General features: G+C 34.0%; 1 protein-coding gene across 4 annotated transcripts in view; it reads left to right on the top strand.

Annotated features, from left to right (window-relative positions):
• LOC108967555 (furin-like protease 2) overlaps positions 1–15,694 on the top strand; it is a 381,841-nt gene that overhangs the window by 310,031 nt on the left and 56,116 nt on the right. For all 4 annotated transcript variants that reach the window (XM_018931052.1, XM_018931054.1, XM_018931051.1 and 1 more), the window contains 3 exons: positions 2,290–2,394; positions 2,710–2,973; positions 5,983–6,117. In XM_018931052.1, coding sequence (XP_018786597.1) covers positions 2,290–2,394; positions 2,710–2,973; positions 5,983–6,117 — 504 coding nt within the window. The remainder of the gene's footprint in view (positions 1–2,289; positions 2,395–2,709; positions 2,974–5,982; positions 6,118–15,694) is intronic.

Below are 15,694 nucleotides of genomic sequence, written 5' to 3'. Positions count from 1 at the left end.
ATATAAAATATTTACTTTTTCATAATTTTTCTCTCAATACTTGTGAAGCCTATGTATGTATAGTATATTTAGTAATTATTTGCTGCAAGTTATTATTTGTAATAAGTATAAAATATTTACCCATCTATACTTCCTACCAGGCCACCCAAATATCTCCAACATTTTCCTCTCCTTCTCTCTCTCTAATTTCCACCATACCTGAATTCCGCTCTCTACATTCTAAGACACTTATTTACTTTGGCTGCTTTTGCGAAATCATCATTTGCCCTTCCTCGCTGCACAGTTCGGAACAAAAGCGTTGTGAATTGCTTGAGAATACTTCAAATACCGCAATCAAAAACTCGCGCACAAATATTTGGTGTCTACTGATGCCGCACACATACAGCTGCACATGCTTATGAGCGTACATGTGTATGGGGAGAAGCAAGTGCAGGCATGTGTGTGCTGTCACAGCCAATTTACAGTTTTGGTGCATGCATTTCTTGGCGTTTGTGCAACGTGATGCAATTTTCAATAGCAAATTATCTGAGAATTCCCCAGCATGCGGGTTTGGAACGTGAGTAAAAATTTACGGCAAATAACCGTGTTTGTTTAAACTATGCGCATGTGTGTATAGGTATGGGTAAATATGCACACAAATGCGGAAATTTTGGAGTTTATTTGAAATTCAAATTTCTTATGCAAATTCCAGTTTAGTGAGAGAGAGGCTTTAAATATTGTTGTGCATGAAAGCTTTCGATGTGGGAGTTTTTGGTTGGAATTGGAAAAAAAGAAAACATTTCTACATATTTTTAGGAGTTATTAAAAGTAAAAATTATTTCAAACGCATCCTAAACCTTTTCAATGTATATAAACTTTGAAACTATCCACCATTATCCTAATGTCTTGTCCTATACTCCTCTTTAACTTTCATGCATGTGGACTCCAAAAATAACTACTAATTTCTTTTTATCTTGCTTTTTGCTGCACATCAACTTTATTTTACTTTCATTTTACTTTAAAAACACTTTCTGCTCCTCCCAAACAAGTATTGTCTAGTGAATTGCTCTAAAATTAAATTCAACTATTAGTTGCACACACGTCACTCTATAAATATACAAATGCTAGTTGCCTTTACCTTGAAGAACAAGTCCTTCATTGACCATTCCACTCAGCACTTTTGCTCCGAGTGCTTGCCAATCAAAATGCTACTTCAGGCATTTGGCCACCGCATGCTTCAGGGAATTTCCACAACATATCTGAAAGCATAGAAATAAACTCGAAAGAAAGAAAAAAAAAAACTATAACAAAAACACACATTTTCAGTTGCACAATTACACGCACTCACTTGTGCAGTAAATGCTCGTGTGTCGAGTAAATTTTGAAGTAAACCACTCTAACGGTAAGTAAAAGTAATAAACATCTTGTTAGTGGCAGCAGAAAAAAGACATTTCTCTGTGGTACGTTCAGATTTCGATTTTCTGATTTTTGATTTCTCATTTCTGCTGCATTCATTCGTTCGAAAACTTTTCATTACACGCCCAAGGGTATGCAAGTGATTTTTATTCAACGGCGTCCACACACACAGCTGTACTATTGGCAATTTCTTTCGGGGTGACCACATGGCGTATGAGTGACTAAAATTGGCTATGAGTGCATGGGATTTGAGAGTGTTTTGCAGTTGCTATGATCGACTGGTTGAGGGCGAGAAATTCTATTCTGTGCATTCAGAGAATATTTTGTGTGGTGTATTGAAAGAAATTTTAAATATTTAGATTTTTGGAATTACATATTTTCAGGGTGGCGAATTTTTTAATTAAAAATTTTTGGTTTAAAAATCAGATTTCTCCGTATTTTAAATTACAAAAAAAAGCATTCTAGTCGACTATTAGCCGTGCATTTTTAGACAAATGTTTATAATCTTTTGAAGATATTTTCTCCATTTCTTATAATAAATTATAATAAAAAATTATAAAACCATTCACTTTACTCAAATGGAAAATTATTCAAAAAAATTGTTTACTATTTTTTTTTTTAAATAAAAACTAAAATTTTAAAACTAAAATTTTCCACGCATTTTAGAGAAATCAAAACTTATAAAACAAATTTTTTCCAAACTAAAAAAATTTTGAAATTTAGTATTTTTTTAAATAAAAAAAAAGTTTAAAAATAAAAATTTGTCATTTATTTTAGAGAAAATAAAAGTTATAAAAACAAATTTTTTCCAAATAAAAAAAATTGTTATATTTATTATAAATAAATCCAAAAATATTACTTTTTTTGTATTTTTACAAATATTTTCATTTGCAGGTTGGTTCCTTAAAAGACTACTATCTCTTCCACCATCGTCGTGTCGTTAAGCGTTCTTTGCGTATCAGTAGCGAACACCATAGCGCCTTAAATTCCGAACCCGAGGTGAGTACTTAAAGCAGTTCATAATTACTACAAAATATTTGTCTTTTTTATTGACGTAGACAACGAATTTACGAATTACTAAACTTTAAAAAAACTGAGCTTGCGTTGTTCAAAATTTCAAAAATAGCGTTAAAAAAACCATTGCCTACAATTAGGCACATTAATACCAACATTTCATAAAAACTCTCAAATACTTTATATTTAAAATTAGAGTTCAAATACTTTTTATTTTACTTGCTTAATAACAGTTTATTACATATTTCAGGTTCCTTTACCCGAAAATAATATAAAATTTTACGCTCAATTTCGTTACAGGTCCGATGGATGCAGCAACAGCATGAAAAGTTGCGTAAAAAACGTGATGGTTCCTATACCACTCTACCAGGCTACAGCCCTTACGATGTGATACGACCCGGCGCAGGTTTTGTCAGCGCACCAGGTTCCCGCCTAGCATATCACCCGACTGCGTCAGCGCGCAGCAGCTCGGCTTTATTGTCACGCGCTTCACGCATACAATATCGCGCTGTCACATCGCATAACATCTTTCCCGATCCTCTTTTCAAGGAACAGTGGTACTTGGTGAGTGAAGTATGTAAGAAATTTTGTTTCATTTTATTAGTTTTTACTTCAATCCTCACCTTAACGGGCTGTACTTGGCGGGATAATGGCGGAAATATTTTTTAATTTTAATTTGGTGTTATTTTTATAAACTCTTCCCTAAGTGCATAGTAAATATAAGTGTAAGTATGGTGTAAGACCTGGAAAGTGTCACTTGTGTGTTGGAATTATGCAAAATTTTTTTAATTATTTAAGATTTTCTAAATGTAGGCAACAATCTGGATTTCAATGTATATAAACTGCAATAGTTGTACCAAATACGTTGCATAAAACTTGGCGCTTCATTTAGTAAATTATAATTATCTCATATTTTGGTTTTGATTTATTGTTTTATTTTTTTCGTTAGTTAAGCACAGTTAATCTTAACCGTTATTTAAGTACAGTAAACCCCTAATAACATGATCCCTATTTATAAATTATTGGAAGCTTAATTGGCGGTTTGGTTCTTGAAGTACGTTATCTTGGTAGTATATACCCATTATTTTGATAATATTCTATATCAGGTGACGTAAATTACGTAATTAAATTATTTAATTTAGTTCAATTTTATTTTATTATATTTAATTTAATTTAATTTTATTTTATTTTATTTTATTTTATTTAATTTTATTTTAATTTAGTTTATTTTTAATTGCAAACTACCCAGTCATGCTGCAACAATAAAAATAACTTACCTCAATATCTCCAACTCGTTGCTCACGTAGTTCTTGCTCACCCTCTCGTCACCTCAAAGCCAACTAAAGCCTTGGAAAGTCCTCTCGAATTCATCAGATTTATTGGATTTTCGATTTGACAATGCCACTAAACCAACAGCCAAACAAAGCTAAACCAACAACATTTCACTCACACAATCGACACACACACACACACAAAGCGATGAAAAAGAAAATCCACAAAGAGTAAGAAATAAATCAGAGGCTTCAGTTGAGGACCAAGAAAAGGTAAATAACGAAATATAAATAAAGATTGCCAGTAAATGCAATCTCCTCGCACCCTCCCGAGCAGGGCGCGACGCTGATACGCGTGGCTAAGTTGTAGTTTTACACCAAGAAGGTAAACCAACTTGACAATGCCCACAATGCTGCAACAGCAGCAGGCACAACAACAAGAATACATGCACCAAGTGCACACGTTGCAAGTGACAAAAGCGAGCGCAGACAAAGAAGAAAGCCAACCAAAGGTAGCTAGCTGGCAAGCAAACAAGTCCACCAAGCAGAGCCAGCAAATTCACAATGGTGCTGCCGAGGCGCAAAGAAAGAGCGGCGCTTTGTTGTGAGGATCTTGTCATATTATCCTTGCCGTCAGGCGCTTGCAAAGTTTTAACCGATAGAAAAAGTGTGCAAAACTGTGAGAAAGTGCTGCAAATAGTAGAAAAACGTAGAAAAGAAGAAGCTCGCTACTTTCAGTAGTGCGGTTACCCATAGCAAATGGCAAGTTCACCCGCAGGCATTACGCTGCTCCAAGATTTATATGCTTAAGTCGCACAAATAAGTAGACGCCGAAGACCAGTAGCAAGTTGCAAGCGCGAAAGTAAGCACAAAAGACGAAAGCGCTAAAAGCGAATACACAAAAATTATTTATACTCGTTTATTAGAATGTGCATGACAGTTCGTGCAAAAAGTATATGGCACTGCCATTAAGGTGGCGTTTTGCGCGATTTTCTGCCTTCATATTTTTTGGACAAGCAACATATACGCGAAGGACGAAGCATGAATGCATTTATGATTGTCGAGTTAAGTTGCTGCGGGCGATTGAAAAGGAATTCAACAAGCTTTGATTGCGTTGAATAATTCATGTCGAAAAATGTTCGCTGATTTTATAACTACATGCTTTTTCAGCAACTATTAAGAATGCAGTAATCTACAGCTTTATGGATAATACTATTGAATATGTTTGAAAAGGTTTTAATAGTAAACTTAATGCAAGTTTTATTAATACATCGTTTAAAAAATGGAATTAATTTAATTTAGTTTTATTTATTTTGATTTTATTTAATTTTTATTTTATTTATTGAATTAGCGTGGAACGCTTTACAAACATCACTGTCTCTTATACACATCTAGATGTGTATAAGAGACAGTTTCTAATTTTAATTTTATTTATTTTGATTTTATTTTATTTTACTTTATTTTATTTTATTTTAATTTAATTTAAAAGTTGAGGAGAAACCTTATTATTATTATTTATTATCTAAAATGGAACCTTGTGCTGCTCCTGACATGATTTCTATTTATTGTTATTCCTTTTAGTCTGGTACAGCAGCTTCCTGCTCCGCACCAAGAATTTTTTTCTAAAGCGTTGATTCCGTCTGCTCATCTCGCGCTGTTTATAAAAAACACAAAAAAAAAAAAATTAAGGGTTAAAAACAAAATAATTTTTATTCAAAAAAGTGAGATTTTAAAAACTTGAGGAACACAAAGTTCTAGAAAATAAATTATAAAAGAGTTAGAATGCGTTTTTCATTCGTGAAAAAATAATTTATATTTATTCTTAACCTTAACTACTGCTAAATGTATTTTAATAGTATCTGATAGCTTTTAAGTAATTTATTTTAAGAACAAAATCCCATATAAATCATATTAATTAGGTATTCAGGTAAACAGTTGTTATTTTCAAATAAAATACTAATATTGTAAAATAAAAAAAGTATGCTTATACTAAATTGTACCACAAACCCTCGCTAAATGCGTTACCTTCCTTTATTACTTTACAAAAATAATATTAAAAGTGAATATTACATAACAACATGTCAAATATAAAAATTTTATTTCCTATAACGTTACGCTAAAATATATTTCCATTTCTTATTATCTCTCTCCCTCTCTCTTTTATACATGTCGACATTTGATTTACATATGGCCCGCATATATCGCTATTTGCAAACGAAAACTTCAATTCAAATGACGGCACAACAACAACGAAAAAAAACAAAAACAACTAACAAACAACATCAATCACCACACACCACAGAATAGTGGCGCCAAAGATGGTCTCGATATGAATATCGGGCCCGCCTGGCAAAAAGGCTACACCGGCAAAGGCGTTGTTGTTTCCATACTCGACGACGGCATACAAACGAATCATCCTGACCTTGCACAAAATTACGTAAGTACTTACACAATTATAGATATTTACTTACACATTTATATTTACAATGTAGTATGTTTATAATTCTCTACAACTGTATCCAATGTGAATACACAATGCGTTGTGAAATTATGTTTTCAGCTTTAACTTTAAGTCTTTCGTGCATTTACAAAGGCCAGCCGAAAACTTTTGCCACACACTTGTAATGGCAGACAATAATTGAAAAAGTCTAACAACTTAATTCGCTTTGAATCTAAATCAAAAACAGATTTGTTTGCGCTGGAGTGGCGTCGGCAAGTGGTTGTGACGCGCATAGGCTTGCATCGGCCACAAGCGCCACAGGGCGTATGCGCAACTTTTGCAATTAATGCCTTTTAAAGCTTAACTACTTTCGTATTTTGTTTACACGCAGCTGAAATCTCACTTTTCTGCTGACGCTACTCATTCTAAACTTGCATGTCTACTTGATGTTAAATGCGACTTGCGTGCCCTGGGAATGCATGGGAGGTCATGTAGCCCTCCTCTGCCGCATAATCGTCGCACTTTGTTTCGCATAATCGCCTATTTATTTGCTTGCTAGTCTGTCTCGTTGGCGATATAATCGCTTTGGTTGCTCAAATTTCTTTATAATTCTTCTACTTATTTATTTGTTTTTGCTTTTGGCCATACAAACTGTTTATCGCTCGGCCTAACGCTGCTCATATTTGCAAATTTGCATAGAAATGGTCAAAGTTGCAGCATTTACATGTAGCATTCGGCTTATTCTTATCAAACAAATATTTACTTTTCATTGCTTAGTGACCTCCTTTGGTTTTATTTGAAGACTGTTTGTAGTATTCCACTACCAAAGTTTTATATGTAAAGAGAAATATATGTATATATTGTTTAGTATTGTTAAATTGTCAATTATAAAGAATATATTTTCCATATTGATTTTAATGAAGGAAAGATGTAAGGAATATTTTCCATACTGTTTATTAATTTCCTAATGTAGGAAAGCATTAGGCAACTTGACCGACAACTATGCAAAGTCTTGACTACTGAAAGTCTCTAAAAATCGATAATAAAATGACATTAAAATTTTCAGATCCTTTTTTATTCTTTTAATTGTGACTTTAAAAAAATTTATATTTGGCTTACTAAATACTAGATTCGAAAGCTTTCGAACGACTTTTGATATGGTACAACTGCAGATAAAAAGTCGAAAGTTGGATTGGTTTGATTAAGATATATATTATAAAGTACATATATTACTTCCAATTAGTGCTTTCAGTACATTATTTTTCAATCTTAATATAATTTTTTCTGACTTGACATTATGTTGTTTTATTAACCATTTCTTGTATTGTAATAATGTGTTTCAGTAAAGATCTTTTTCTCCGTTAAAAACGTAAAGGCATAAAACATTGCCTACATTTCGGCGCAATTGTAATATAATGTAATGCTCAAATGTCCACAAATCCATGTAGGAGTTAGTTTACGGCGGCCCACCCATTATGGGATAAATATAGTTGCGATTCTGCAGATTTAATGAATTTACTTGGGTTTCCTTTGAGCGAAACACTGAATTTCTTCAATAATTTTCTTTTTACATAAAAATTAAATATTGGGTAATGGAACAAATCTTTTCGTATCTTTTGGTAGATCACTTTTTGTTATTTTTCCGCTAGATACATTACTCCATCAGTGGAAATCGGATCGTGTTGTGCTACATGAACTGATACAGTATCATCTTCGTAAATTTCAGAAACTTCAGTGGTGGCTTGCGTGGCATTCTTCCCTTTTTTATACAGGAATTTCAAAATATAGCGAATTGTTTCATTTTTGAACAGCTGTAACTTTTTTTCAACATCCCCGAATTTAGTTTTTTTGKATGAATAAGGCTTAGAATCTCACCTATCCAGCAGTATTTTTATGACACAATGTGTTTGGTAGCACTGAAGATATATGACTGCAACAACATCTATTGACAAAATACGAAAAGTCTTTTTCGACTTTCTCTTTCCAAAGAGAACCCTTGGCAAAAGTCTGACAGCAGAACTTCTTGCACGATGATCTGCAGTGAAAAGATAATATTTTTTTTTAAGAAAACGTAAAAAAAAAAACGAAAAAAAATCTTAAAAAATACAAATTTTGATAAATATTTGTTTTTTGAAATAGTTTTAATTGAAAAAATATAAAAAACCTTCCTTCAAGACCTTGTAAATTATACTTCGAAGGAATTTATAAAATTAATTACATTCGAAAAATTTTATGATATCTACAATTTTCTTAATGATACATTTTTCATAATTGTAAGTCCTTCTAACCTTCTTAAGCGGTTAGGTGGGTTTCAAAGGTACAAAAAAAAACATTTTTACGATTTTTTATTTTAATATAAACAATAACATATTTCAAAATATAATAAATCATATCAAAGGTACATATTTGACCAATGTTTCTTGAAAATATTGATATAGCAATGTTGGAAATTAAGTGGTTGAGACCTCATCTCATTGGATATCTCACAAAAGAGTGCTCTGGCCATGGACAGCATAACTTATTATTGGTTCATATGAAATTAAAAAACCAAAAAAATATAGATCTCGTGTTTGAACGAAGGAACAAAAACTTAAAACTTTAATTTTTTCTCAGACTTTGAACAAAAAATCTCATATTTTGCTAAAATTATAAAATAATAAAAGAAAAAAATCTTTCGTTCAATAACTAACTAGTAAGTATTGTTTAAAAGATGTGCACACAATTCGAACTAAATCGGTTCGTAACTTTTTGAGAAATCGCATCCATCGACTTCAAAAATGGGATTTGAGAAAAACGCATTTACTTACCTTGCGCTTCACGGACGAGGTCTGCTGGGTGGGACTTTCGTAAGGTATATCGCTTAGAATTTTATTCAGATCGATCTTGGGAGAATATTTTCAACATACTGTTTAATAAAACCAAAAAAATAAATTTTTTTTAAATTTTAAACCCACTTAAGCCCTTAAAAATCCACTGTACAGTAAACATTTTTTTATAAACATTTTTTCAGTAAATCCCATTTACAATAATTTAATGGAAATGTGGCACAAAAACTGCTTAAAAGTGTTTTAACTCAATACAAAGTTTAAATAAAATTTTTCTGTCCTTTTTTTATTTTATTTTTTTTTTATTTGCTCTATTTTATTCAAAACAGTCACCTTTTTGACCATAGACCAGTAAGCAGTGATATACTCGTAGCTCTAAGACTTAATTTTTAATTTACCTATGCTTACATAAATTTTTAATTGAAAAAAATCTTCAAACTTAAGCCACAAAAGTTCAGTATTAATCGCTTTTTTGAGGTTTCTCAATTACATTTCCACAGTAATCGTTTTGTTGCTAAGCATATCCACTGTTCATGAAAACAAAAACAGTCTCCATTATCCCCTTTCAAATTATTTACTAACAACCGGCAAGCTTCTCGCCCAAATAGACAAAAAAATTAAATACTCGAATCAACCACATTATCTGCAGTAGCAATATATTTGTGCCTGCCTCTTCTTAAACGCCCCAACACACCATTTTTGCTTCAGTTTACATTGCACACCGTTGACCGCAGTCATCAGCACCGTCTTCATCATTTTGTTTGGCATATTCTCAAATGTCATTTGCAGAATTGCGGTATTGTAGCCAGTCTAGTCTTCTCTGCTTGCAGGCTTTTCATTTTTATTTTATTTATTTAACGGTGTTTTCCCTGCTTTGCCCTCATTTAAAACAGCCTTGTAAGAATATTGTGTGTAAGCAAGATATCTAAAGGATCAGCCAGAAAACCAACAAACCAGCCTACTTCTAGGCGTTCAAAGCAAAATCACATAAATACAGCATACACACACGCATTCACAGTCATATATATGAAAGTACAAAGCAGCGTCTCGCATCATCTGCTTTGCATTACACTTTGTTTTGATGCTACTGCTGTGCCGTCGCAACTTCTAGTCTTCCTCTACTGTGGCTCTTGCACTGCTTTCTATTTAAAAATGTAGACTTTTGCAAACAAATCACGTGATTTTCAAGCATTTCATCAGCTCATTTGCCAACCCTGTACACTTATCTGTCCGTTTTTCAACTACCTCTCCAATTTTCCTCTCTCTTTCTTTGTCATTCTTTCTCCCTCCCTCTTTCTCTTGTATTATCAGCCCTACAGTCAGTCCTCTAATCACATCGCTTTCGTTTATCGGCGACCTTAGTGAAAATATTTTTGGTACTATCGGATTACGTCGGCCGTTTGGTTGCTTTCGTTTATCTGCGGCTCGATTATGAATAATAGCGTATAATAATATTTAACTGCAAATCGAATAATGGTGTCACAAAGGCAGAAAAATAGGCAATACAAAAAGGGCACAAGGCATAAATTCGAAAAAATGTGATTGAAAAGTAATTCAATCTGAATGAAAATATTTGAAAATCACATCGAGTGTATAAATGGTACTTTCATGCGCCCAAATTATTTGTAGGAGAAGTTGTTGTTTATTTTTATTTTTCTTTTGACATTTTTGGAAATATACAAATTGCATTGTTGCTGGTCGCTTAAATGTAATTTTTACTTTTACCCAGAGAAGGGGTTGAATTAAAGAGCTGCTTATGAATGAGAATGAGCGTTGATACCAGTGTGTCAACTCTGCTGTGATTTTCAAATAGTAAATATTAGAAGTGTGATTGAAAATAGTAAATATTAGAAGTGTGATTGAAAATATGCAAAATTATGCTAGTTTCTCAAACACATTTTTTTTTTTTTTTTTGCTTTACTCATTTTCTATTTTTACTTCGTCTACCATCTATATGTCGACTGATGCATTATAATCAGCTTTCTTTAGTGGGATAACATGACATTTCATTGATTACAAGTGAAGTTATTGCGCTTTAAGTGTCCGTAAGTTTGTGTTGTCGGTGCGAAAATGAGCTTCGAACAAAGAGACAGTATTAAATTTTGATGAAACACGTTTATGGCGATGTTTGCCTATCCCGTAGCAGAGTGCACGAGTGGTTTCAACGTTCCCACGACAGTCGGGTCTACGTAACCGGAACGGATTTTTATCCGGCCAAGGACTGTCAACTCGGCAGAAACGTGCCGCTACAATGGGCAAATGGGCCAATCAAAATCCGGCCGAAATCATGACTGAAATTCATGGAAATGGAATTGATCATCTCCGAAATATCGATATATCGCTTACGAAGGCTGTGTACACGGTTTGTTGCGTACAAATTGACTGACGACCAAAAATTGCTCAGATTTCAACATTCGATGGGATCTGACCAAAAATCACATTTTCACCATTAACCATTCACCTGATATCGCACCGTTCAACTTCTTGAATTTTGGAAAAATGCGTTTGCCCATTAAAGGAAAGGCCATTCAAAAGGCTTGCACCGGCATACTGGCGGCCATAATGGCCAACGAGGCCGATCAACATGCTTCTGGACGGTGCAAAAAGCTGTATTGACGCAGACGGAGACTTATGGACTATTTTTTGAATAAAATATATTGATTTTGCCGAAAAAACCATTGGTTCTGATTTTTTTTAAGTCCTGCTTACTTGGCACAGTATATGACATCATGGTACTCCGAAATCATTGTTTCATAGACGTTATCGAGACGCTGTTTTTAGGAAAAAATTTTGTGATTTTGGAACCAATCGTGTTTTCACATTTCTTAGTTTCAAACAATCTTTGAACATGGTTTGCACTGATATAGGTAAGGACTCTGACTATTAGTCATCAGATCTCAAACACAAATTCATATATTTTACTGACGTGTTGATCATCAGTTGATTTTGATGATCGTCCTAGACGCGGTACGTAGTCAACTCGGCCTCTCGGCCCTCTTTTGCTCACAGCAAACAATTATCACCGAATGTCTTTTTCAACATTCTGAAAGTTTCAGCAACAAAAATTTAATTCCGTAAACAAAACTTCTTTGTTAAATAATTTCACTCATCGTAAAAATCGCCGAATGCACTTTATGTACTGTAGAAAGACAAGCATAAATTATTTGATATGATGTCGTCTTACTGAGATTATATATATTAATAACACCGAAGCAGAAAATAATATTTACATAAGCATATGTAGATATGGATAAGTCTATTTGCTTGCGAAATCGTACAACGCTCTTCGTTTCGACTTAATTTTGAATATAATTTTCGATTTAAGGGAGTCAAGTTGTGTCACAGTGACATTATACTACTTCAAATGTTGCTGATTGAGCTACTTGCTGTACATCTTAGCGATTCTTTCTTACTGTTCCCAATTCTTCTGCGACAGCTGATAAGCTCAGGAGAGTTCAGTGTAATATGAAATATGAATCATATTGCTGATTTTCTGTTAATAGCTTTCCTCATATAAAGAGTCTTTGAACCGAACTTACTACAATATACAACTCTGCTCTTCTCTCTGAGGTGGCATACTCATTGTGTGTTTTATTTATGTAAAAGCAATGTAACAAACATAAAAATAGGTTTCCCTTGCAGTAGAGAAATTTCAAAACACATTCCATGTTCAATTCATTAACTATTTTCATAAAATTGAAATTGTAATTTCACAACAACTGAAATCGTCTATTGTTTCAACAAAATAGAAAAGTAAAATTCGCAAATCCCAAAGTGTCTGAAATCATTATAAAAAGCAATCATTTAAAGAGCGAAATGTAAAGATGATTAAGTGTGGGATTGCAAAGTGTTGCAGCTGTGCTCTGCACCTCTGCGCCATTTTGCCACTACACCAACACACTCTCATGATTAAATTTTAGTTGCTGCTGCTCTTCCTTTCCATCCTTTTTTTCATCTTTTTTTTTTTTTTAACATAAGCCTCACCTTTGCTTACTGCCACAATATAAATGACCCACACAATTCAAGAGTTGATTGTTTTCAAAATTATTGCCAAACCGCCAGCGGCAATAACCGTAATATACGTTTCACGGCAAACACCCATACACTCAAACACTACACCTGTATGTACTCGTATATATAAAACGTTAAAAGCGCAGCGTAATAGTCATGCGCGCGCACAAAATTCCTATCTGGAATAACAAAAATGACAAAGGAAATATGGCGGAGCATGGCAAAAAAATTCCTCAAAATAGTAAATATTATGAAATGGCGCACAGAAAGGTAACAGTAAACACAGCCACCCACACACACACACACAAACATACTCAGGTTGCCGTTGAAACAAATGGCATTGCGCTGTATTGAAAGCGGCGAGGAAATTCATTTCGTTGATTTCCCAAATGATTTCGTAAATAAATTTTAGCGCCAACGTTAAAAACATATTTACAGCTGAGCACAAATAATGAGGAGGTGTGGGTGCCCACGCCAGCTCTACACACATCCACCACGCCTGACACTTAGATCGGCATCCTCCCGGAGCTTTTTATTTTAAAACCCAAACAATCGATTATAGTTCAGAGGTTGTGTGTGTCATGTGTGAGTGCTAGTATCAATTCCATTTTATTTTTGTTTGCCTTTTCATAGTCACTCATACGCGTGTTGTTATCTGTCTAGGCAGCGTATAGACAGCGTTCTGAATATATAGATGCTCGCTTGGTTAAAAAAAGGTATAAAACCTTTTCTTTATAACAACTTACAATAAGTTTCTTTCAAATTATTTTTGAAACAGAAATGTGAAAGGTTTCAGATACGTCTCAACTTAAAAGGCACGTATTATTGCTGCATTTAAGGCAGGCAGGAGTAACTACTCGCGGCTAACATGCCTTTCCCAAAGTACCGCGGAATAAAGAATCTCTAAAAATTCATACGCGTACTTTTTCGTGACAACATAACTCTCGTAAGTCATAACTGATTGCCAAAGGTTTCTATTTAACTAGTAAATACGTTTAATGATTATTAGTACATATAAATAAAATGTCAGATAAAGTTGTTTGAGCCAGAGATATTACAATAACGCTAGATTGTATAGAGTTAACTTTCGTAAGTTTATAAAAAGATCCACTCGAAAGGGATTTAGTAACATATTCACAAACATCTGCAATCCTTTCTTCCCATAAAATCATTTCTATGGGTTCTGAAGCTTCAAAGTTATATATATATTTATTCTTAACAAGATATTAAAGAGCTTAATTATCATCGATTTTATGCATATATTTTCTTAAATGAGACAATCTAAATCAGCACGTAGATAAACAAATAAAATCGGGTTTTCCAATAGGCATGACAGGATTTCCAAAGTCAGACTACTACCAGGGACACAGCTGGTGGATACTGGACGGCCTATGCTAAGTATGTTAGTTGTGGACCAGGAGTTACATTAGAGCAGGGCTACGCGTCCAATGATACTGCGACGAAGAGGCGAAAAGATGCCGAAGATGTCAACCCCATCCCACCACGGTTGCACCAAGGGAGGCAAAAAAGCTACGCAAAAACAATAAAGCGAATAGCACCAAAAGTGCACAGACCTCGACGAAAACGCTAGGCAAGTGCCCATCAGAATCGTAAGATACTTTTTATGGAATACTGGAAACCCGGAACGTATTATTTTTGACAAAGGGCTAATAATGAAGAGTGTCTTCTTACCGAAATGATTGTCAGGTTTATACTGTTCTCACCTTCGTATCGCTAGAGCTCTGGCAGGTCTTCAAGTACGTTCAATGCATGTCGCCATAATTTTTTTGCCGTACAGGTTAAGCGGAGCCGAACTCCTGATTTGTGCCGGAAACTGGCTCTGATCATGAGATCGAAAAAAAAATTTTGTCAACCCTTGCATTGCCTCCTTACTTGCATAGCTAATCAGGAGGTTCAAAAGGCAACTGTTACAACGTACGGAGATAGCGACATTTAAATTTTATTATCGAAATAATCGTTCTCCAATATCTAGCAATGTAACATAATAATCTTCTCCAAGGAGGCTCTCTTTTATCTGACTGATACGGTAAATAAACAAAACTATTCTGGTGCGAAGAGAATCCACAAATTATTTATGTACAAACATTACAACCTCCTAAATTGACAGTTTGGTTTTTGATCTGGTGGCAGCATCGGTCCGCATTTCTTTCAAAATAAAGCCGGTGACACTGTTACTATCAATGGAGAGCGGTATAAATCGATGATAACCAACTTTTTATGACCGCAACTGAAAGAAGTTGATCTGGAAAACAACTGGTTCCAACAAGCCGGAACTACGTGCCACACAGCCCGTGCAACAATCGCATTATTGCGAGAAATGTTTGAAAATTCGATTGCTTCAAGAAATTGTGACATTGAACGGCCTCTAAAATTTTTTGATTTAACACCATTAGACTATTTCTTGTTGGGTCATTTGAAGTCATTGGTCTTTAGCAATAATCCAGACTCTCTTCAATCCTTAGAAGTCAATACTAACTTGCTTTTCATGACATTCGACTTTATTTAGTGGAAAAAGTACTCGAAAATTTGGTTCATCGGATTCGGTTCTGCAAAAAAGTCGTGTGGGTCATTTAAGTGACGTTATATTCAGAACTTAATTGTATTGATTATGCTCACACTAAATAAAAAAAAAAAAAAACATTTGAATTTCCTTAACAATTAATGTGCTTCTTTTTGAAAAGAAATCGTATCACTCTTATTGTACAACCCCATACTTA

This window comes from Bactrocera latifrons, unplaced genomic scaffold, assembly GCF_001853355.1.
Source record: "Bactrocera latifrons isolate USDA-ARS-PBARC rearing strain unplaced genomic scaffold, ASM185335v1 scaffold_19, whole genome shotgun sequence".
NCBI lineage: Eukaryota > Metazoa > Arthropoda > Insecta > Diptera > Tephritidae > Bactrocera > Bactrocera latifrons.
Note: the sequence above shows the minus strand (reverse complement) of the source record. Positions and strands in the feature narration are given on the sequence as shown.